The following is a 24,577-nucleotide window of genomic DNA, read 5'->3' as shown; positions in this document are numbered from 1 at the left end:
GACACAGAAGTGCAAGTTGGATAAAGAGCCAAGACCAATTGATATGCTGTCTTCAAGAGACCCATCACATGTGCAAAGACACACATAGGCTCAAAATAAAGGGATGGAGGAAAATTTACGAAGAAAATGGAAATCAGAAAAAAGCAGGAGTCACAATCCTAATTTTTGACAAACTTTAAACCAACAAAGGTAAAAAAAAAAATAAAGCAAGGCATTACATAATGGCAAAGAGTTCAACAGAAAGAGCTAACTATTCTAAATATATATACGAACCCAATAGCAGAGGACCCACATTCATAAAGTAAGTTCTTAGAGACCTACAAAGAGACTTAGACTCCCACGGGGTAGTAGTGGGAGACTTCAGTACTCCACTGACAATATTAGATCATTGAGATAGAAAATTAACAAAGATATTGAAGACCTTAACTCAGCTCTGGATTGAGCAGACCTGATAGATATCTGCAGAACTCTCCACTCCAAAACAACAGAATATACATTTTTCTCATTGCCACATGGCACTTAAAAATTGGTCACATAATCGGAAGTAAACACTCCTCAGCAAGTGCAAAAGAACTGAAATCATAACAGTCTCTCAGACCATAGCATGATCAAATTGAACTCAAGATTAAAAGTTCACCCCCAAAAATTAAAATAAAAAATTAACTCAGAACCGCACAACTATGTGGAAATTGAATAACCTGCTTCTCAATGACTCCCAGGTAAATACTGAAATTAAGGCATAAATCAAAAAATTATTTGCAACTATAATGAGAATAAAGACACAATGTACCAGAATCTCTGGGATGCAGCTAAAGAAGTGTTAAGATGGAAATTAATAGCACTAAATACCCACATCAAAATGCTAGAAAGATCTCAAGTTAACAACCTAACATAACAACTAAAATAGAGAACCAAAAACAAACAAACCCCAAAGTTAGCAGAATACAGGAAATAAGATCAGAGCAGAGCTGAAGGAGATAGAGACACAAAAAATCTTTCAAAAATTAACAAATCCAGGAGGTAGTTTTTTGAAAAAAAATTTAAGAGACTGGTAGCTAAATAAAGAAGAAAAGAGAGATGAATCCAATACAATCAGAAATGATAAGGGGGATATCACCACTGACGTCACAGAAATACAAGGAACCATCAGAGAATACTATAATACCTCTCTGCACATAAACTAGAAAATCTAGAAAAAAATGTATAAATTTCTGGACACATACATCCTCCCAAGGCTGAACCTGGAAGAAATTGAATCCCTGAATAGGCCAATAACGACTTCTGAAATTGAGGCAGTAATAATCTACCAAAAAAAAAAAAAAAAAAAACCAGCCCAGGATCAGACAAATTTACACCTGAATTCTACCAGAGGTACAAAAAAGCTTGTACCATTTCTACTGAAACTATTCCAAACAATTGAAAAGGAGGGATTCCTCCTTAACTCATTTTTATGAGGCCAGCATCATCCTGATACCAAAACCTGGCAGAGATAAAAAAAGAAAACTTCAGGCTAATATCCCTGATGACTATCAATCCAAAAATCCTCAAAATACTGGCAAAGTGAATCCAACAGCACATCAAAAAGCTTATCCACCACAATCAAGTTGGTTTCCTCCCAGGATGCAAGGTTGGTTCAGCATACACAAATCAATAAATGAGATTCATCACATAAACAGAACCAAAGACAAAAATCACATGATTATCTCCATAGATGCAGAAAAGGCCATTGATAAAATTCAGCATCCCGTCATGCTAAAAACTGTGTATACTAGGTACTGAAGGAACATACCTCAAAATAAGAGGAGCCATAGATTACAAACTCACAGCCAATATCATACTGAAGGGGCAAAAGCTGTAATCATTCCTCATGAAAACTGGCACAAGACAAGGACCCCCCCTCCCCCCGCACCCTTTCCCACTTCTATTTAACACAGTATTGGAAGTTCTGGCCAGTCCAGACAGACAAGTGAAAGAAATAAAGGTATTCAAATAGAAAGAGAGGAAGTCAAAATATCTTTGTTTGCAGATGACATGATGCTATATCTAGAAAACCAGATCGTCTCAGCCCAAAAGCTTAAGCTGATAAACAACTTCAGTAAAGTCTCAGGATACAAAATCAATGTGCATAATCACTAGCATTCCTATACACCAACAACAGGCAAGCAGAGAGCCTAATCATCAATGAACTCCCATTCACAATTGCCACAAAAAGGATAAGACACCTAGGAATACACCTAACAAGGGAAGTAAAGGACCCCTTCAAGGAGAACTACAAACCACTGCTTAAAGAAACCAGAGAGGACACAAATGGAAAAACATTTCATGATCCTGGATAGGAAGAATCAACATTGTGAAATGGCCATACTGCCCCAAGTAATTTATAGATTCAATGCTATTCCCATTAAACTACCATTAACATTCTTCACAGATTTAGAAAAAAAAACCTATTTAAAAATTCATATGGAACCAAAGAATAGCCCAAATAGCCAAGACAATTCTAAGCAAAAAAGAACAAAGCTGGAGGCATCACACAACCCAACTTCAAACCATACTCCAAGGCCACGGTAACCAAAACAGCATGGTACTGGAACAAAAGCAGACACATAGACAAATGGAACAGAACAGAGAACTCAGAAGTAAGACTACGCACCTACAACCAACTGATCTTCAACAAACCTGACAAAAACAAGCAATGGGGAAATGGTTCCCTATTTAATAAATGGTGCTGGGAGAACTGGCTAGCCATGTGCAGAAAATTTAAACTGGACCTCTTCCTTACACATTATACAAAAATTAAGATGGATTGAAAACTTATAAAGCCCAAAACTATAAAAACTCCAGAAGAAAATCTAGGCAATACCATCCAGGACATAGGGACAGGCAAAGTTTTCATGATGAAAACACCAAAGGCAATTGCAACAAAAGCAAAATTTGACAAATAGGATCTAATTAAACTAAAGAGCTTCTGCACACCAAAAGAAACTATTATCAGGGTGAACAGACAACCTACAGAATGGGAGAAAATCTTTGCAACCTGTCCATCTGACAAAGGTCTAATATCCAGAGTCTACAAGGAACTTAAATTTATGAGAAAAAAAAAACACATTAAAACGTGTGCAAAGGACATCAACAGACACTTCTCAAAAGAAGACATACATGCAGCTGACAAACATGAAAAATAGCTCAACATCACTATCATTAGAGAAATGCAAATCAAAACCACAATGAGATACCATCTCACATCAGTCAAAATGGCAATTACAAAGTCAAAAGCCAGGTGCAGTGGCTCAAAGTGCTGTAATCCCACACTTTTGGGAGGCTGAGGTGGGTGGATCACTTGAGGTCAGAAGTTGGAGACCAGCCTGGCCAACATGGTGAAACGAACCCCTGTCTCTACTAAAAATACAAAAATTAGCTGGATGTGATGGTGCACGCCTATAATCCCAGCTACTTGGGAGGCTGAGGCATGAGAATTGCTTGAACCCAGGAGGCAGAGTTTGCAGTGAGTCAATGTCATGCCACTGCACTTCAGCCTGGGCAACACAGTGAAACTGTCAAAAAAAAAAAAAGGAAAAAGCAACAGTTGTTGGTAAAGTTGGGGAGAAAAAGGAATGCTTTTACATTGTTAGTGGGAGTATAAATTAGTTGAACCATTGTAGAAGACAGTGTGGCAATTCCTCAAAGATTTAGAGGCAGAAATACCATTTCACCCTGCAATACCATTACTGTAATATATACCCTCAAATTATAAATCATTCTGTTAGAAAGATACATGCACTTGTATGTTCATTACAGGACTATTCAAAATAAAGACATAGAGTCAACCCACATGCCCATCAATGATAATCTGGTTAAAGAAAATGTCATACGTATAGACCATGGAATACTATATAAACATAAAAAGAAATTAGGTCATCCAGGACATGGATGAAGCTAGAAGCTGTTATCCTCAGCAAACTAACACAGGAACAGGAAACCAAACCCTGCATGTTCTCACTTATAAGTGGGAGCTGAATGATGAGAACATATGGACACATGGTGGGAAACAACACACACTGGGGCCTCTGGAGGGGTGGAGGGAGGGAGAACATCAGGAAGAATAGCTAATGGATGCTCAGCTTAATACCTAGGTGATAGATTGATCTGTGCAGCAAACCACCATGGCACACACTTACCTGTGTAACAAATCTGGACATCCTGCACATGTACCCCTAAACTTAAAATAAAAGTTGAAGAAAAAAAATAAATAATAGTATTAAAAAGGAGAAACCCTGCAAGACGTAATTTATGGAAACATGAGTTGAAATGCAGGGTACACTCAGCACTGCAATCTATAACTTTATTTTGTTTATTATCTTATTCCACTTGGCTCCTGGCTTCCCCCATCCTCTGTTCTCAAGTCGGATTCTTATTATTTGGGACTCTGTCTAGTGTTCCATTGATTGTATACAGTATAAATTTAACAATCATTTGTCATTTTTTCTCACAATACAAGGTGAAAAGATTTTGTAATAACAGACCACTGTATATTGTACAATTAAACTTTTTCAAAAGTTTTAAGGCAGGATTCAGAGTAAAACACTTTTTTTTCTTTTAAAAAATTATTTTTAAGGAATGGAGACAGTCTCATCATGTTGCTTGACTGGTCTTGAACTTCTAGGCTCAGGCAATCCTCCTACCTCAGCCTCCCAAAGTGCTGGAATTATAGGTATGAGCCACTACACCCAGCTCACAGTAACGCTTCTAATGTGGCAGATGTAGTTACATTGACAAAAATTTTTGTAGTAAAGGCCAGGTATGGTGGCTCCCTCCTGTAATCCCAGCACTTTGGGAAGCTGAGGTGGGTGGATCACTTGAGGCCAAGGGTTCAAGATCAGCCTGGTCAATATGGTGAAACCCCATCTCTACTAAAAATACAAAAATTAGCTTGTGTGGTGTCGTGTGCCTGTAATCCCAGCTACCTGGGAGGCTCAGGCATGAGAATCGCTTGGGCCTGGGAGGCAAAGGTTGCAGTGAGCCAAGATTGTGCCACTGTACTCCAGCCTGGGCAACAGAGCGAGACTTCATCTCAAAAAAAAAAAAAAATTCTTAATAAGTTTTGAATTGATCATGATTTGTGGTTCTGTGTTTCTATGCAGGCTTTAATATGACTGCTTCTAATTGCTGTAGTATTTCTTTTATCAGACTTCTCAGGTAGAAGCTTTACCAAATTCGAAGGAAAGTTTTTGGCAACCTTATTACTCAGTCTTTCTTCCCATCTCTATGAACTACCAAGAAAATTTGTTGGAGTTTGGTAATTTCATCATATGTATTCATTATTTGAGCAGGAGTAACATTTACATACTCTTCTTCATTGTTGGCCAGAAGACTACGTCTTTTGGAAAGTGGCATATGGCAGTATGTATAAGGTACAACTGTTCGACCTGGAAATCATAGGATAGAAAATTACAACATTAAAACTCTGAAAATTAGTAGACTACACGGATGATGTCACTTCATTTTAAAATGGAAAGAACAAGTGTTCAACCACAGGAATTTGTGTGAAGTGCATTTATTCGTATAATAACACAAAGCCAGTAAAATGATGACATAGATGTACAATAAAAAAAGAACATAATGTATGCCTTAGGAAATCCTATTGTAATCTTCTAAGTGTCTTTGTGTTTCTGGGTTTATTTGGTTATTTTTAGTGTGTATGTACATCGTTTGTGAATGAATATTCTGACATTTTCCCTGGCAACGAGTATTTGCTGGAATTTTTCATTTTATAATTTTACACATTTTAAAATTTCTCATTGAACACCAATTTTACCAAAGCAGCTATGTGAACAAAAATTTGAAGATTTATTAATATTAATCACTTACCTATAAGGACTTTGAATAAGATTGCTCTACATTGTCATATGACAGTTCAAAATTAAGGAATAAGGATGTGGGAGTCATATTTCAAAATTTAAAAAAATGTATCTGGTCATTGGATATACAGATTGATGAGTGCGGTCAACTGCCTTCATAACTAATGTGTGTGATTCTGCTTTAGGCATAAGTCAGGAAGCAAGCAAATCCTAGTGATAGAAATAATGGGGGTATATATAGTTGTGGAGGTTAAAAAAACAGATTCTTTGAAGAACAGGTGTGCATGATCAGGGAACTTAACACGACAGCAGCAGTCTCTTAGTGTGTGGAACCAGCTAGGACAAACAGCTGATTTGGGTGCCAATTCATAGTTATACACCATGGTATAACTTAACTGTATTAGGTTAAAAGTCATTCTTCAAAGTGTCTAGTTGAGATTCATAAGCTTTTCATAATTAGTTTTCTAAATAATATCTTTTCATGATGCTGTATTCATGCTGTGCCAGTTTGGATAGTAGATTGGAGGTCCCTAAGACTACTTCTGGGTTCTGTGATTTGCTAAAATAACTGAAAGTATAGTTGTACTTATAACAATATTACAGTGACAAGATACAAAACAGAATCTGTAAAGGGAAATGGTTCATCAGCAGTTGTCTAGAGGAAACCAGAAGCAAACTTACCAGAGTCCTCTCTGCATGGTGTTACATAAGACTTAACTCCTCCAGCATTGAATTGTGATACTACTTGTGAAATGTCTACAGTGGAAGCTCATTAGCAACCAGCAGCAAAGGTTCTTATTGAGATTTATTATATAGGTATCTGTCTAGTGCATACCAAGATTCCCAACTCTAAGAAGAAGAGCAAGTGTTCCGAATAAGCTGCATTGTAGAGTTTAGGCACGGTGAACCACTCTTACCCATTATTGAAAAGTGGTAACTCTCAAACCCCATGTTCCTTGACACCAGCCAAAGGCCAGTGTTGTGAACAGCTCTTTTTAAAGTTAGCAGTCTGACTTATGCCTGCTCTGTTAACTTTTTGTGCACATGGTATCAGAACAGTAGGGTCTGCAGTCTTGTGGAGTTTCCTTAAACTATCACCAGATAGCATAATAGTTCATCTCTAAGGTAATTATTTGTAAAAGAAAACTCATCAGATTACATTTTAAAATATTTGTTATAACAAAAAATATCATAGGTGGGCCTTCCATCTACCCTCTTGTGTGCCTGGGTCCTCAAATTGGTCACAAGATGACATTAACACCTGGGAGCAGTTGATTTTTTTTAATTGTTCATATTTCTGTCTCACAGAGTGCATGAGTATTTGACTCCTAATAAAACTAAATATTGAATACCTATCTTCATATGTAGTACCTGAGCTTTTGTGTGGCCAGTATTTCTTGCCAATTCTCAGCATGGACTGTCTCCCTTTTATGTGTGTGACCCTGGCGAGTTCACCATGTTAACTTTGAAATTGGGCACACTGTTATAATTGGGAATTATTGCAGAGTCTCAATCTCTGTGTTTGAAAAATGAGGGAAGCTTCCCAAGTTATTAATCTCTGGCCATATCAGTAGGATATCCATTTAAAGGTTTGAGTTAAATGCCACAACATTTGTGGATTTTTTTTTTTGATACACTATGACAATAACTTCCTGGATAGATTTGTTGTTGTTTTAAATTTTATAGTAAAATACACTCATTTTACTTGCAAGAATAATGCCTAGACATTGGAAACAATCATGGTGGTACAGAAAAGTCTAAAAAGGAAAGTGGAAGATAGGAAGTATGAATATTTTGGTAAGGATAGTTCAGCATATATATGCACATGGGTAACAATTGTATAGAATTTTACAAAACTAGGAACACACTAAGCATACTTGCTCCTAACAGGATTGTCCTAATTTGACACTAATGTTAAAGGCTGTATAAATAAGTTGACCTCCAACCTCATTTCTACTCATTTCTACTGCCTGCTGTATCCTGGTGTACTGAATATTAATTTTTCCTTAAACAGTTTTCTGCTGCTGAGGATCTGTGTGGTATCAATTTTAATTAAAACATGCCTAGACTTCAGTCCCTAGTTATTTAATCAAGCACTAATATATATATATGTGGAAGGCATTTTGTAGATACCTAGCCCATAATCAGTTGGCTTTGAGTAGGGATATTATGTGAGATAATGTCGGTGGGCCTGATGAATCGCTTGAAATTATTTAAAAGTAGAGCTGAAGCTTCTTTGAAAAAAAAAAAAAATTGCACCTTTTAGTAGCATCTTCCTCCCATGAGTTAGTGTTCCATCTGAGCCGTCCTGGGGTACAGCCATTCGGTTTTTGCAATTGCTTAGCCAGTCCCACAGTGGCATAAGAAAGTTCCTTGCAATAAATCACTTGTATATGTCATATTGATTTTATTACTCTCTTTCAAAGCTGACCAAAAGATGCTTTGTTCCAGAAATGGTTCCAGAGGAAGAGAATCTTAAGAATGAGTTTTCTAAATTGATTATGTGTTTTCTCAAATTGGATTTCTCATCTGTTTTAGTTTAAAGGCACTATTGACTTTATTTCCAGTGGAAAATAAGGCATTGGTTGTTAAAACCACGACATGGTGATAAATATATGCCAAATATATTGGATAATCCCAAGCATATACCTATAGAAGGCATGATTCTGGATTACTATGAATTTGTTAGTTTAGGACATAATAGTCAAACAAAGGACTATAGTGGTATTTACTAGTTGCTCCTATTTGTGCTTCAGAAAGTGGGACAGAAAAAGATGAGGTCAAGGCATCAAATTCCAGCTCAACCAGAATAACCTGAAAGCTTCAGCCATTGTGCATGGCTTCTTAACCTTGTGTTGTTGATCTTGGCATTCATAGTAAATAACTTGATGGGAAGTCTATTACACTGTTACTTGATTCGTATAGGCAGGAGGATTCTATTGCAGGTAAACAGAAATCCAACTGGAATTACCTAACAGAATCACATCTCCCAAATCAATTCTAAGACATGTCCAGTTTACAAATCCACAATTGTTTCAATAAACGGGAGGTCAGTTCTGAATTAGGATGGACCCTGGTACATTGCAGAGTAATTCACAAGGCCCTACAACCATTAACCCGTGTGACTATGTAGTCAAAAGGAGAAATGTTCAAACATCTTGGCAATGACTAACTCCTTATTGTCAAATGGCACATTTCAGGCTGGAGTGCAGTGACGCGATCTCGGCTCACTGCAAGCTCTGCCTCCCGGGTTCACGCCATTCTCCTGCCTCAGCCTCCTGAGTAGCTGGGACTACGGGCGCCCGCCACCACGCCCGGCTAATTTTTTGTGTTTTTTTTTTTTTTAGTAGAGATGGGGTTTCACCATGTTAGCCAGGATGGTCTCGATCTCCTGACCTCGTGATCCACCTGCTTCGGCCTCCCAAAGTGCTGGGATTACAGGCGTGAGCTACCTCGCCCGGACTGGCCCCTCCATGTCTTTAAATTGCATGTGCACATCAGCATTCCATTTGGAACTGGTATAGGTGAGATTGAGTTTGAGCAGTCCCCGTAGCCTCAGGTAAGTGATTCCAAGCCCATGGTCCCTAATCCTTTTACATTAACTTCAGAATGAGTGAACATGATAAGTTATATGAAATTATTGTTTTAGCAGCAAAATTAAAATGGAATTAATAAAAGTGAACAAAACCTAAGGGACATTGTGGACACCATCAGTTGGACTAATGTATGCATAATAGAAGTCCCAGATGGAGAGAGAGAGTCAGAAAGCTAATTCAAAAGTAAATACATAAATAAATAAAGGCTAAAACCTTCTCAAATTTGAGCAATATGAATCTGCAAATCCGAGAAGCCTAACGGACTTCAAAATGGATAAACCCAGAGACACACACTGAAACACGTATAATAAAACTGTTGGAAGCCAAAGACAAAGGAGACCTTGAAAGTAGCAAAACAAAACTAATTTGTCATGTACAAGGAATCTTCTACAAGATAATCAGTGGACTGTTCAGCAAACCTTTGAGGAGATGATATGTTCTAATATGCAGAAGAAAAAAGTCTACTGAGGATTCTAAATTCAGTGAAACTGTCGTTCAAAAATAGGAGATAAATTAATAATCTGCCAAGAGATATGGTTTGGAACTGTGTCCTCACCCAAATCTCATGTTGAATTGGAGGAGGGACCTGGTGAGAGGTGATTGGATCATAGGCGCACTTCTAATGGTTTAGCACCATCCCCCTAGTACTGTCTCATGATAGAGTTCTCACAAGATCTGGTTGTTTAAAAGTATGTGGCACCTCCCCCTTCATGTGCTCTCCCTTTCTCTCTCCTGTTCTGCCATGATAAAGACATGCTTGCTTCCCCTTCATCTTCTGCCATGATTGTAAGTTTCCTGAGGCCTCCCAGTCTTGTTTTCTGTTAAACCTGTGGAACTGTGAGTCAATTAAACTTCTTTGCTTCATAAATTACCCAATCTCAGGTAGTTCTTTATAGGAGTCTGAGAATGGACTAATGCTACACTATAGGACAACTGTAGTTAACAGTATATTATATCGTTTCAAATATCTAGAAGGAGGATATTGAATGTTCCCAATACAAAGGAATAATAAATGTTTGAGATGATGGATATGCAGATTACCCTGATCTGATCATCGTACATTATATGTATCAAAACATCATCATATGTCTCATGAGTAGTTATAAGTATTATTTGTCAATAAAATAAACTGCAATAAAAACTTTAAAGGTGTTAACATCTTAAATAAATAATAATTAAAAATTGAGAAGAGGCCAGGTACAGTGACTCATACCTGTAATCTCAGCACTTTAGAAGACTGAGGCGGGAGAATCGCTTGAGCCCAGGACTCCAAGACCAGCCTTGGCAACATAGCAAGACCTCATTCTAAAAAAAAAATTGAGGAGAACAGACCAAAAACTCAACATAAAAATGGGTAATAGATTTGAACAATTTACAAGAAGAAAATAATACTGACACAGGAAATATGCAAAATGTTCCATGTTATTTAAAAAACAAGAAATGTAAATTAAAACTAAATTTAAATACACTTCTTACCATTTGATTGGCAAAACTTTAAAAATGCTGTAATAACACATTTTGTTAGCTAGTTTCAAGGCAAGAGTATATTTATACATTACTTCTGGAAATGGAAATGGTACCAAAAAATTAAGGCAACTTGAAAATATGCAACAAATTATATTTCTATTAACATCTTCTCTTTTCAATCCTGCTTTTTGGGATGTACTCTTCTGATATGTCTTCACCAGGGATAATATATACATGTACAAGTGTATTTACTACAGCATTATTTGTAATAATAAAATATTGGAAGTCACGGAAATGCCCGTAAATTGAAGCCCTGTTAAACAAACCACTCAATGGAATTTATTCAGTTTTAAAAATAAATTACTCTATATGACGTGATTTCCAAGATGTTATTATGTGAACATAGAAGAGTTAGAGGTGTACTATATTAACATTTAAGTAAAAAGGGAAAATAAGAAACACATCTATTCTGTTAAAAAAAAAGTGGTAATGAAAATAATACAATTAGTTACATAAAAGTGTTAGGTGGCAACACCGTGGAAGTGGTTAGGGGTAGGAAGGAGGGGAGTGACAGTTCTCTGAGAGTAATATGTGGTAGAGCATTGACTTATGGGAACATGTTAATGACTGACATACCCAATAATATAAAATCAAGAATAAGATTTCTTTGTAGATAAACGAGGAAAGTTAAAATCATAGAATAGCAAATTAACCTAAATGTATTTCAAGTCAATGACATAAACAGTCTAAAGGTGAGGGCAAGAAGTAATTTAAGCAACTTATTAAACAGTACAGTATTTGACTATATATCCTCAGTCTAAAGACAAAAAGTACTATAAAAAAAAGTTGAACTCTACTTTTGAGTTATTTTTTACAATGATATGAATTAGTAATTCTGACATTACATGATGCATATGCAATTGTCTTAATGTTTGTGGCCCACCAAAATTCATATGTTGAAATTGTTACTCTCAATGTGATGGTAATAGGAGGTGGGGCCTTTGGAGGGTGATTAGGTCATGAGGGAAGAACATTCATGAATGGGATGAATACCCTTATAAAAAATGCCGCAAGGAGCTTGTTTATCACTTCAACCAAATGAACACAGCAATATGGTGCTACATATGAACCAGAAAATGGCCTTCTACCTGACACAAAATCTGCCAGTGCTTGGATCTTGAATCACAGTTTCCAGATCTGTGAAGAACAGATTTCTGTTGTTTAGAAGCCAGGCAAGCTATGGTATTTTGTGACTAAAAATATTGGTACTGCAACAAATACCTAAAAATGTAGCAGTCTCTTTGGAACTATGTAATGGATAGAGGCTAGAAGAGATTTTACATGCATACTAGGAAAAGCCTACAGTGCCGTGAATGGACTGATAAGGACAATTCTGGTTAGGGCTCAGAAATAGAGAATGAAAACTGTAGAGAAAGCATCGATCTTGTTAGAGCATACCTAGGTGGTCACGATCAGAATGTTGGTAGAAATGTGGACAGTAAAGGCCATTCTGAAGACCTCAGTCAGAAATGTTGAACATGTTATTGGAAGAGAAGAGAGCTTCTTGTTATAAAGGGATGAAGAATTTGACTGAATTATATTCAGGTGCTAGTGTTGCATGGCAGGTAAAATTTGTGAATGATATAATTGAAGATTTATTCGAATTAATTTCTAATCAAAGTGAAGTTGCTGCTTGAATAATCTTGACTACCCATAGTAAAAGGCAAGAAGTGAGAAATGACTGAAATAAGTATTAATTAAAAGGGAAACAGAACTAAAATTTATAAAAGTTTACAGCCTATCTACTTTAAAAAAAAAAAAAAAGGAAACCTGAAGGAAACAAGGGTATGGTTAAGCAACTAATTCATGAAATTAGTATGGATTGGCCATGTCAACTGAAGCCAGGACCTATTGTCCAAGACAATGGAAGAATGACCCCAAAGGCATTTCACAGATTATGGCAGCTTCTTCTCCCATCACAGGCCCAGAGTGCAAGGACCTGGGGGACAGAAAGGGCCTTTGATGCCAGATATATCCTTGAAGGGGTGGCCTGCCCCTCCACACCTGTTGGGTGCTCCTCGTTAGGTGGAATATTATAAGAGAGACATTGAGAAAAGATAATACACAGAGACAAAGGTATAGAGAAAGAAAAGCGGGGCCTAGGGGACCGGCTAGATGCTTACAGATGACCAACCAGGCACCAGCCCCTGAGTTCACTCAGTATTTATTGCTCAAAAGAATAAGGATAATCAGACACAGTAAGGACATACAGAGGTAACCGGAGATGTTCCCATATTGCCACAGGGGACGGGCAGGAGACAGATGCTATTATTCCTTTATTACAAGGATTATAGGAATGGACTGACTTCAACCACAAGCAGAGCTTTAACATTTGCCTAAAAGCACATTCCTTACAGCCCAAAATGCTTTTCAACCTTAATTACAACAGAGAATGTCTCTAGCAAGGACAGGATCGGGGTAGACAACAGATTAAAAGCATCTCAAATACAGAGCCAAATGGAGTCATCTTAAATTTACTTCTTTCTATATAAAACACACTAACAAGCTGACCTCATCTTTTCCCCACATATCCTAATATATTAGGCACAGTTTCCTGCCTACTACGATTGAGCGTGTCAATAAATTTTGTCTCTTGTGGGGCAGAATAGAGCAAGGATACAGCTATAACTGGTATAGAAATAGCATTCACTCAATTTTCAGAGAAGTGTTCCTCATATTGTGGTAGTCACTTTATCTAAAGAAAACCATGAAAAGTCTTATTTTTTAGTTCAGAAAAATTGATATAGAACATGAGACTCCATTATTTTAAAATAAAAAATATAGGTTGAAAGGCCAGAATTCACAGGTCCACCTGCCTGAGCCAAAATTCCCACGCCTCCACAGAGCAAATGGACTCCATTTCCTAAGATACCCGCGAAACGCCTGCGAGAGTCCAGTTGCCCCGTGAATGCGCGGGAAATTTGGCTCCCGCAGGCGTTTCGCGAGTATATTGGGGAGCGTGGGAATTGTGGCTCAGGCAGGAAGACCTATGAATTCTGGGAAGTGGAGTCCATTTGCTCTGTGGAGTCGTGGGAACTTTGGCTCAGGCAGGAGGATTCGGGGGATTCTGGGAAGTGTAGTCCAGACGCTCTGTGGCAGAGCGGACACTTCCGGTCTCCGAGCAGGACTTGACTACTTAACAAGGTGGTTCGGGCCTACTATGTGTCTTGCGGGTCTTTGCGAAAGTGAACCAGTTATTGGGGGGCGCCTAACGACCTGGGGGTCAACTAAGGGGGCAAGAAGCCCTGGCGAAGACCTGAGGTTTGGAGATGCGGGGACGAAGGGGGGTTTTGTTGCGGTCGATGGAGCCTTCTGGCGTTGGGGCTGTACGCAGGTCCACCGGAGGAGTTGTCGGGGTTCGGTGGGCGGGGAGAACCCTGTCTAGTCTTGTGTGCCTGTTTAGAGGGTTTTCCAGGTCTTTGACCTCGTTCAGTCCGCCTCCACCTTAAATGTGCAACCTCTTTCTCGCAATACAACGTGGGGTGTTATCTCCCTGTACCGCCTATTGCCGTTTTTTAAATGAGGATTTTAGGACCATCCTGATAGAATTGTTTTAGGAATTGGAAGTTGTGGTATAAAACAAAGCCTTAACAGTCCCTGTCACTTGGTGTCCTGTTAATTTCCCGCGAAGTGGTCAGGACCCCAGGTGGGGTCAGTGCTCCAGCTGCCCCGGCCCTTCTCTCTGATCCCTGTAGGACGCTGGATGGTCCCTGATGCCTCTGACCTCTTTTTAGGAAGGCGAGGGTTGCATCCACGTTTCACGAAGGGAGAGGAGCATTTAACTTGCTCCGGGACGGCGACGCAGTCAGGGTGTTTCACAGCTTTCTCCTTCCCCAGCCTGACCTTTCTAAAAGAACTGCAGGGAGGGATTTGGCTACTGAGGGCAAAGCTCTCTATACGAGTGGTCCTTGGCTTTTTTTCTTTTTTAAAAAGTGTTATTTAATTTGTTAGTCTGCCATTATTATTATTATTATTATTATTATTATTATTATTATTAGAGAACGAGGTTTGTTCTGTCTCCCAGGCTGGAGTGCAGCAGTGGTGTGATCTCGCTCACTGCAACCTCCGCCTCCCGGGTTCAAGTGATTCTCCTGCCTCAGCCTCCCGAGTAGCTGGGATTACAGGCATGCGCCACCATGCCCGGCTAATTTTGTATTTTTAGTAGAGACGGGGTTTCACCATATTGGCCAGGCTGGTCTCAAACTCTTGGTCCCAAATGATCCGTCCGCCTCGGCCTCCCAAAGTGCTGGAATTACAGGTGTGAGCCACCGTGCCGAGCCGGTGTTTTTCTTTTACAGAGATGTTCACCTCAACCAAGAGTGTATAGGATGTATCCTTGGGCATGGATGTTGATAATAATTAAGCCTTAATTGGTAACTTCATTCTAAGGGCTTTATGGCAATAAATACATTTACAGCACACCGTGGCTCTGTGAAAAGTTATTGCTCTTTCCCCCCGCTTTTTTTTTTTTGGAGACGGAGTCTCACTCCGTCGCCCAGGCTAGAGTGCAGTGGCGGGATCTGGGTTCAATGCAATCTCCGTCTCCCAGGTTCAAGCGATTCTCCTGCCTCAGCCTCCTGAGTCGCTGGGATTACAGGTGTGCACCACCATGCCCGGCTAATTGTTGTATTGCTAGTAGAGACGGGTTTTCACCATGTTGGTCAGACTGGTCTCGAACACCTGACCTCGTGATCCGCCTGCCTCAGCCTCCCAAAATGCTGGGATTACAGGCGTGAGCTACCAAGCCGGGTCGTTCTTTTCCATTTTAAACATGGGAGTGAGACACTGGGTGCATAGTTACCCAAGTAGTAAGAGGTGCAGCTGGAGTTGGAACCTAGGCAGTTTGGGTCAGAGCCTGAGTTGATCATCCCTTGGATACATTTTCATTGAGGTAGAGGAACTAGCTGGAATCAGACTGGGAAAAAAAGCTAGGACTTGACTGAAGGGACCTTGAGAGCAAGGCTCATGGGCTTGGACTTCTGTAGGAGCCTTTTAAAACTTGGTCAACATTTTGTTTCACTTTTTATAAGGATTTTGTATTGTGGAACCATATCATTGTGGAGCAGTTTAAAGTTAGATAAATAGGAGGAGAAAACATGTTTTAAATTACCCGTGAATCCAAGATGTAAAGGTGGTAACTGTCTAATACAAGTTATAGAACTTTCAGTTCTCCCCCCTTTCCTTTTAGTCTTTCTTTATGTCTATTTGTATATTTATTTATAAGCATTTGAAACATTGTTATAATATCTTATTGTGTTTTCCCATGTTTCTTTAACCATGGAAATTTTTAAACACTGCTAATGGAGAATGAACTAGCAAACTACCATATTATGTCATGCTCATCCTTATTATTCCCATTGTTACCGCTCTTATGACTATTTCCTGATAGTTTAAAACCTTTCATTTTTATATCATTTCAAAGCTATAGAAAAGTTGCAAAAATAGTGTAAGGAATTCTCATATACTCTTTACCCAAATTTGCCAATTGTTTACATTTTTTGCTGTTTTGCCATCATCATGATTCAGTTTAGACCATTTTCATCTCCCAACTGGACTCTTTGTGCCCACTTACAGTTAAAACTCATTTTCAGGCCGGATATGGTGGCTCATGCCTGTAATCACAGCACTTTGGGAGGCTGAGGTGGGAGGTATAGCTTGAGCTCAGGAGTTTGAGACCAGCTTAGGCAACATAGCAAGACCCCATCTCTTAAAAAATAAAAACTCATTCTCACCTCAACTCTGGAGCAACCATTAACTTATTTTCTCTCTATATAACTGTTATCTGTTCTAGATATTTCATATAAATGGTATCATATAATCCATGGGTTTTGTGATTTTCATTTAGCATGATGTTTCCAAGCTTTGTGCATGTTGTAGCTTGAGTCAGCACTTCATTCCTTTACATTTCCAAATAAGATTCCATTGTATGGATATGCCACCATTTGCCTATCCATTTACCCAGAGGAAGGCATCTTGGTTGTGTGCAGTTTGGAGTTATCATGAATAATGCTGCTGTGATCGTTCATGTGCTAATTCACAACACACATCTGTATTGTTGGGTGTCACCCGTGGCAACCCTTTCATGTCTCTTTTTCTGCAGACCGTGGCATGTTTCAGGCAGGATTCCTCCTTCCTTCAAACTGCATGACTCAGGAGTCTGCAAATTCCCCAAAGTAGGAGGAAAAATGACCACATTCAAGGTGAGCGGGACATGCCTCTCTTGCTGTTAAAATTCCATGTCACTACTCATATTGTCATGTGTTTTTCTCTGTCATGAGAAGACTCAAGGGGAAAACAGGCATTTGGGGACCTGTTGTGTGCCAGGTGCTTATCTCTTTTGTGTTGACTGCAATTGGTTTTTGGTTTTGTTTTGTTTTGTTTTTTACCATTATTTATTTTATGGAGTATGAAAATTAGTAGAAATGAACAGTGCTCCCACTTCCTTACCTCCCCTCTCTCAAATTATCCATTTTTATCTTCTCTTGCTGTTTGTTATGTACATTCATAACTGTATTTGTATTGATGATATACATCTAACTGTAAACTGTGTTCTTTTTATATGTTACATAATCTTCGATTTTTATGGTTATATCATATTCCTGTTACACTGATGTATCTTTTTATTTATAACTACCTCACACTCATAGACTTATTTTAAGCAACACTGCAGTGATAGCTTTCCTATCTATAACCTTTTCCCACAAAATTAATTTTGGCAACCATATGCCATTTTAGCTCAATTTTGAAAGGGTATTTTTGATATGTACCACATTGGCTGTTGTGCAGATAGAATATTTTAACTGGGCACAGAACAACAGGATATAACTGCTGCTCCACACAAATATTGTTGGAGTTTTCAGACTGGAAGAGCTAGATTCTGTGTTCTCCTTGTCTCAGTCATACTTTGCGTGTGCTTTATTTACTGGTCTCTTCTAATTCACTTATGTAGTAAGCAGTTTAACCAAAGTAGTAGAAAACCTTCATTTAAAATGTCCAGTGATACTAAGATTTGCCAGTCACTTGTGTTCTGTTACTACGTTTACTCCTCAGAGCAGCAGAATGAGGAGGTTCCTGATCTCTTCTTCTTAAACCGGTGAAATATGAGAAACCTGTTCAGGGGTACACAGGCAACCAAAGGTCACGAGTGTTAGCCATTTGGCTCAAGTGAAAAAGAGAGACAAGGAGAGAGACAGAATTCTCCATTGAGCAACCTGTGCCCTGTGGTGTGGGTGTCAGGAGTGCCCTGTTGAGTGATGGTGTCCCTAGGGGTGCTGCTCCTCCCTGTGCCTACTTGGTGTGACTTCTTGTCACATGTCACTCTGACATGGCATCTAGTCCAAGCACTGAAGTACACTGATTACCATAGTTGTTATAGAAAATCTTTAAATCCCTTATAGCAAAAGATGCCTCACACAATGTTACCAGAAGAAATAATGACCTGGGGCAGAAATGTTTGCCACATGGATACCTAAAGAAAATAAAATTCAAAATCAAAACCTTGAGCACAGAATAAAGGAAAAACTCCAAACAGATAGGAACGAAGGACACTAAAAGGCCAGTGTAAAAGGAGAACTAGAGATGTCCAATACCTTCAAAAGTGATGGTTTTCATTTATAATCAAATAAGTGAGAATAATAGAACGACTTGTTCCCCCAATCAGATTACCAAGACTGTGGGAATATTTATAACCTGCTCTTGGCCATGATAAAGAGAAGCAAAGTACTTGTATTCTGTTCAAAGATTATGGAGGTAGGTAAAAAACTGGGAAGAAAGCATGCAGTTATATGATCACAGTTCTAAATTTGCTTATTTTTTGATGTTTTAATTTTCATTTGAAATTATTATTTTAAACAATGAGAGAGGAGAGTAAGATGTTCTTACATCTTACTACATCATTACTTAATGATCTCCTCACAGGATTGATAATGGAAAATATGTAAAATTAAATATTCTTTACTGTAGCTAAAAGTAGGTCATCAGTTCTCTGGAATACTATGCAGCCATGAAATAGATAATGCTAGTAACAACAGTAAAAATGATTCCAGCTAATGTTCATTAAACACTTAGTCAGTGGCACAGATGTTTCCTTGCTATGTATTTCCTTGTTTAATCCTTTAAAATACTGTGCCAAATAAGGACTATTATTTAGAGAGGAAACTAATTCCTGTAGGCAAACATGTCCAAGGCCACACAGTTAGGAAGGGGCAGACCCTTAGGAAGTGCAATGATGCATTCCGGCTTCTGATCAGGACACTGAGGGCTGCAATTAACATTTGTGGTTTGTACCTTGAGAGTAGAGGACACACTACATAACTGTCCCACACAGCTGTCCACACAAGTACTGTGGAGTAGGTTCACTGTGCACTGATTATCAACTTGTGTGAGTCCTGTGAGACAGAACACGATCTCATTCAACAGATTACGTGAAGCAGATTTGTTACCTACAGATTGGCAGCAAGGGAGCACAGAAGTGTAGGATACGCTGTGAGGTGGCCATCCAAGGCTGAAGAAAACTTGCTGGGGTGGGTAGAATCTTGACCCCATTTCCAACAGAGCAGAGATACCCCAGAAGGCAGCCCACCCAAGGTTATATACCTCAGGGGCAACACGACTTACTGGGCACTTTCTCCCTAACTCAAGACGTTATCTTCCCTAGGAAGGACAGGAACATTGCATTACTAGCATGTTTTATGTTTATTCTTCAGAACTATAAGCAAGAAAGAATGATTCAAGGCCACCCTGAAAATTACCCACAGTTACGTAAAACTTGTTAATTTAGCAAATACTAAAGAAAAGCGATAGCAACCAGGGTTTGAATATGAGAGAGGACAATAGGCCTTACCCAACAAGGTTGGGACTGAATTGTTTAATATTGCTGGGGCAGTTGGCAAGATGTGTTGAACCTATATATAGGTAGCCCAGAATGCAGCATGTAGAGTGCCACAGGGTTACATACAAGTAGACTAGATGAGTGCACAGAGTAAATGTGCAGGACTTCATCATTGCACTTCTGGTGGAGTTCAGGTAAATCAGTGTATGTCATTGTCAGGATATAGGCAGAATGAGTGGGAAATCTCTAAGTTCACCCACTTCTCTCAGAATTGAGAACAACTTTCCACTCATCCCCTTCCCTTGGTCAATGCGACTTCTCCCGCAGTAGTCCTTGGTCATAAGATTGAAGTTATGTCTTCTTGATGTTGTAGGAGGCAGTGACCTTCAAGGACGTGGCTGTGGTGTTCACCGAGGAGGAGCTGGGGCTGCTGGACTCTGCCCAGAGGAAGCTGTACCGAGATGTGATGCTGGAGAACTTCAGGAACCTGCTCTCAGCGGGTGAGCATGGGCATCTTTTGTAACAGAACATCAGGCCCCAGGAATGGCTTTGTACCCTTAGAGTGTTCAAGTTTGAGTGTGCATTGGGAATCTAAATTTCCAGTAAATTTTGCCTAAATATTACCCCAGGATGTGTTGGGATTCAGCACGTGACCTTACCTATTCACAGGGCATCAACCATTCCACCAAGATACTTTCCACTTCCTAAGGGAAGACAAGTTTTGGATGATGGAGACAGTAACCCAAAGAGAAGGGAATTCAGGTAAGAACTAAGCATCTGTGCATCTTTGTACATACTCTCCTACCTGTTGTGCTTCTGTCCGTGCCGATTTGCATTGCTCTAATGTAAATGACCACATCTCCTTCAGGATTATCACAGCTGCCTTCCAGTTGGTGGCCCTGTTCCCACCCTTCCCACCCTAATATCTGTTCTCATGGCAGCCAAAGCAATCCTTAGGAAATGGAAGTCAGATTGTCATTCCTCTCCTCAAAAGCTTTTATGACTTCTCATTTTTATTAATGTTACAACCTCTTTAAGTGCATCTTAGAGACCTATGTGGTCTGCTCTTCATCCCATTCTGCCTCTCTGACTACATATGTCCTTTCCCTCTTTCTCTATCATTTCCAGCCACATTTCTTCCCTGCTGTTTCTGTCCTGCCAAGGACACTGTATTGCCTATTGTGGTAACCAATGGCCACAGACTTAGTGGACTAAACAAAAATATTTATTATCTCTTTGTTCTTTAGGCCTGAAGTCTGATACATTTCACTGGGCAAAAATCAAAGCATCCCTAGGTCTTTGTTCCTGCCTGGATGTTCTTGGAGGGAAAGCTTCACTTTGGTTTACCAGTGTCTAGGCACTGTCCACACTCCCTAGCTCTTGTTTCACGTCTCCATCTTCAAAGGCAGCTACTTTGCATCTCTGACCATTCTTCCATAATCCCATTCCCTCTGCCACTCTTCCTAAGCCTCTGCCCTCTACCTTTCAGGTCCCTTGTGATTGTATTGGTCACTCCTGCATAATCCAGGATGATGTTCCTGCCTTCTGCTTAGGTGACTAATGACCTTTATGGCCTCTGCCATTTTAATCCCCCTTGCTGTGTAACATAATAGGAAGGCTGACTGTGGATTGCAGAACAGTTTTTTTGGCCTGCTGATTGCTGCTTACCCAATTCTGACTTTCTTAGGTTCCCTTGACATGATTGGTTTTAGGAGTGTACAATTGACCCACGTCCCATGGAAACTTCTAAGCATTGTTTTTATGACCACACTGGGTAAGATGCCTTCCTTGAGATTTACCCTGGAGCTTTCCATAGGGAGCATATTTATATCTTGGAAGAAATTCTTTTTGAATGAGGGTTTCCAGCTACATTTCGTTCAAAAGATTTACCCATCTGCAGTCCATTTGCCTTTTCCAAAGTCTATATGCACTTCACTGGTCCTAGGTTCCTCCTTCTTCTTACTAGAAGGGGGAAGAATGAGGATGAGGGGACACAAGTCACATAGCTGAACATTTATTTCTGGTCCTCTTCATAAATGTGTATATTTCTGCATCTTTATGTCATACAAATTTTGTCAAAAACTTTAAAGGATAGATTTTACACAATTTTTTCTTGATTTTTATAGATTTAGTGCTGTATTTTGAACTGGTGAACTTTATGACCTAGTAGGAATTGGGAAACTGCCTTCTCAAACTGGAAACATCCTGAAGATTCTCCTTTCTCCCTAAAGATCTCTTATTTATTTAATTTATTTTTGAGATGGAGTTTTGCTCTTGTCGCCCAGCCTGGAGTGCAATGGCGCGACCTCGGCTCACAGTGACTTCCGCCTCCTGGGTTCAAGTGATTCTCCTGCCTCAGCCTCCCAAGTAGCTGGGATTATAGGTGCCCACCACCACACCTGGCTAATTTTTGTATTTTTAGTAGAGGTGTGGTTTTACCACGTTGGCTAGGCTAGTCTCAAACTCCTGACCTCAGGTGATCTGCCCGCCTCGGCCTCCCAAAGTGCTGGGATTACAGGCGTGAGCCACCATGCCCAGCCAAGACCTCTTATTTATAAGTGACAGTGTATTAAATATATCCGAGTACTACTGTATACCAATAGGTACATGCTTACCTATTAATCCTTTCCAAGATTCAACCTTTGCAACTTGACTTTCCCTTGGAAGAATTTACTTAATTCAGGACTTGGTATTAGCCTGACAAATTTTTGAATGTTTTGTGAGTATAAGCCATAGTAAGAAGCACATGTTTCAATATAACCTGGACAAACATTTTTCATGCCTATAGATGTGTACGAGTGACTCTAGGAGGCATTTTCATGGAATGATCACTTTCCTGCTTGTCATGATGCTGTGATAATTTACATTCCAGTTCTTTTTTGTAAACGTTTATTGCAGAGTTTAACTGTATTTCATAGCTCACTAATGTGTAGTCTTCAATACAAAAAGTTATAAAGTCCTATTTATCTGCATCATAGGCTTTCTTTTCATTCCATGTGATTCTTCACATTTTTGATTGTCTGATCAGGAGCATCCTCCTTTGTGGACCCCTGGAAGGACAGCCTTTCAGATTCCCCTCAGAACTGCAGTTGTCTGTCCCTGTACTCTTTCAGATAACCAAGTTACTGTCCATATCAATACAGAAAAGTAAGATTAAGCATTTTACATATGCTATGCAAAATTCTTGTGCAGGGATACTTTGAACGTGTACATAGAAACACTACGAGGTGTTTGATGTTTAACATTGTGAAGTATTCAACCAACTACAAAATTTACTGAGACATTTTACAGAGAACTGCTCTAACTTCACACCAACTGCAAATTCGGGAGGTTTTCAAAAATACCTTCACATTCAATAATTTTCTAAGCTCTCAGAACTCACTGAATACTTTTATTCTCACTGACTGATTTTTACAGGGAAAAGATGTATATTATACTTAGAGAAAAACCAAATAAGACAGGGTCCAGATGAGAAGAACCAAATGAGGACCTTCTATTGTATTCTCTTGGCAGAGTAGGATGTGTTATATTCCCAGGATTAAGGTATGACTTAGACTCAAAGTACTGTCAGTCAGTCACAGAAACTCACCTGAGTGCTGGGATCCAGAGTAAGTATTGGGTCTCCATTACGGAGCCATTATTGGTTGATTGATTTCTAGGTGATTAATCAGTCTCCTGGTCTGCTAACTCTCTGTGACCTAAAGCTCCACCTTAAATCACATTGCTGTTATTTCTGACATGGAGAGGAGCATCTTCCACCCCCAAGCCCCCAAAGGATTTGCCAGCTATAACCATAAATTATATTGTTTCACTATGCAGAGTGATCCAGTGTTTGCCCTCAAGCCAACCAAGACACTTTCCTGAGGTATGACACTTCAGGATCCTAGAGATTACCTCTCAAATGCTGAGGACAAAGTCCCAACTTCTTTTTGGTTAACTTTTTTTTTTTTTTTTAGGCAGAGTCTCACTCTGTCTCCCAGGTCGGAGTGCAGTGGCACGATCTCAATCTCAGCTCACTGCAACCTCTGCCTTCCAGGTTTAAGCAGTTCTCCTGCCTCAGCCTCCTGAGTAGCTGGGACTACAGTCATGTGCCACGCCTGGCTAATTTTTGTATTTTTAGCAGACAGGGTTTCAAGGCCAGGCTAGTCTTGAACTCCTGACCTCAAGTGATCTGCCCACTTCAGCCTCCCAAAGTGCTGAGATTACAGGTGTGAGCCACTGCACCCAGCATTTTTTTTTTTTTTTTTTGAGACAGGGTCTTGCTCTGTCACCCAGGGCTCACTGCAACTTCCACCTCCCAGGCTCAAGCAATCTTTCCACCTCAGCCTCCCAAGTAGCTGGAACTACAGAGTATGCCACCACTCCTGGCTCATTTTTGTAGTTTTAGTAGAGACAGGGTTTCGCTATATTGCCCAGGCTGGTCTCAAACTCCTGGACTCAAGTGATCAATCCCAAAGTGCTGGGATGACAGGTTTGAGCCACCGCACCTGACCTAGGTTCACTTCTTTATAAGGATATACAGCATAAACACAAATATACAAAGTATTGATTATGTTATTGCTTTTCCTTAAAGTTCCTTTTGATTCATATTTCATTATGTACATAAATTTTTATTTTCATAATTTATCACGTGAGAGTTTAGACTAGGAAATTCATTAGAAATAGTAACAAGGGCTGGGCGCAGTGGCTCAAGCCTGTAATCCCAGCACTTTGGGAGGCCGAGACGGGCGGATCACGAGGTCAGGAGATCGAGACCATCCTGGCTAACC

General features: G+C 39.5%; 1 protein-coding gene across 3 annotated transcripts in view; it reads left to right on the top strand.

Annotated features, from left to right (window-relative positions):
• Positions 1-9,259: 9,259 nt before the first annotated feature.
• Positions 9,260-24,577, top strand: part of ZNF155 (zinc finger protein 155) — a 17,692-nt gene continuing 2,374 nt past the window's right edge. Inside the window, exons 1-4 of one of the 3 annotated variants that reach the window (XM_017885860.1) lie at positions 9,260-9,414; positions 17,079-17,178; positions 20,182-20,308; positions 20,478-20,570. In XM_017885860.1, coding sequence (XP_017741349.1) covers positions 17,164-17,178; positions 20,182-20,308; positions 20,478-20,570 — 235 coding nt within the window. In that variant the 5' untranslated portion in view covers positions 9,260-9,414; positions 17,079-17,163. Of the gene's footprint in view, positions 9,415-14,084; positions 14,240-17,078; positions 17,179-20,181; positions 20,309-20,477; positions 20,571-24,577 lie in introns of those variants that run through there. The other 2 variants (XM_017885862.1, XM_017885859.1) reach the window with 2 other exon arrangements.

Source organism: Rhinopithecus bieti, unplaced genomic scaffold (assembly GCF_001698545.2).
Source record: "Rhinopithecus bieti isolate Rb0 unplaced genomic scaffold, ASM169854v2 scaffold_15643, whole genome shotgun sequence".
NCBI classification, from domain to species: domain Eukaryota; kingdom Metazoa; phylum Chordata; class Mammalia; order Primates; family Cercopithecidae; genus Rhinopithecus; species Rhinopithecus bieti.
This window is presented reverse-complemented; position numbering and strand designations above follow the sequence as displayed.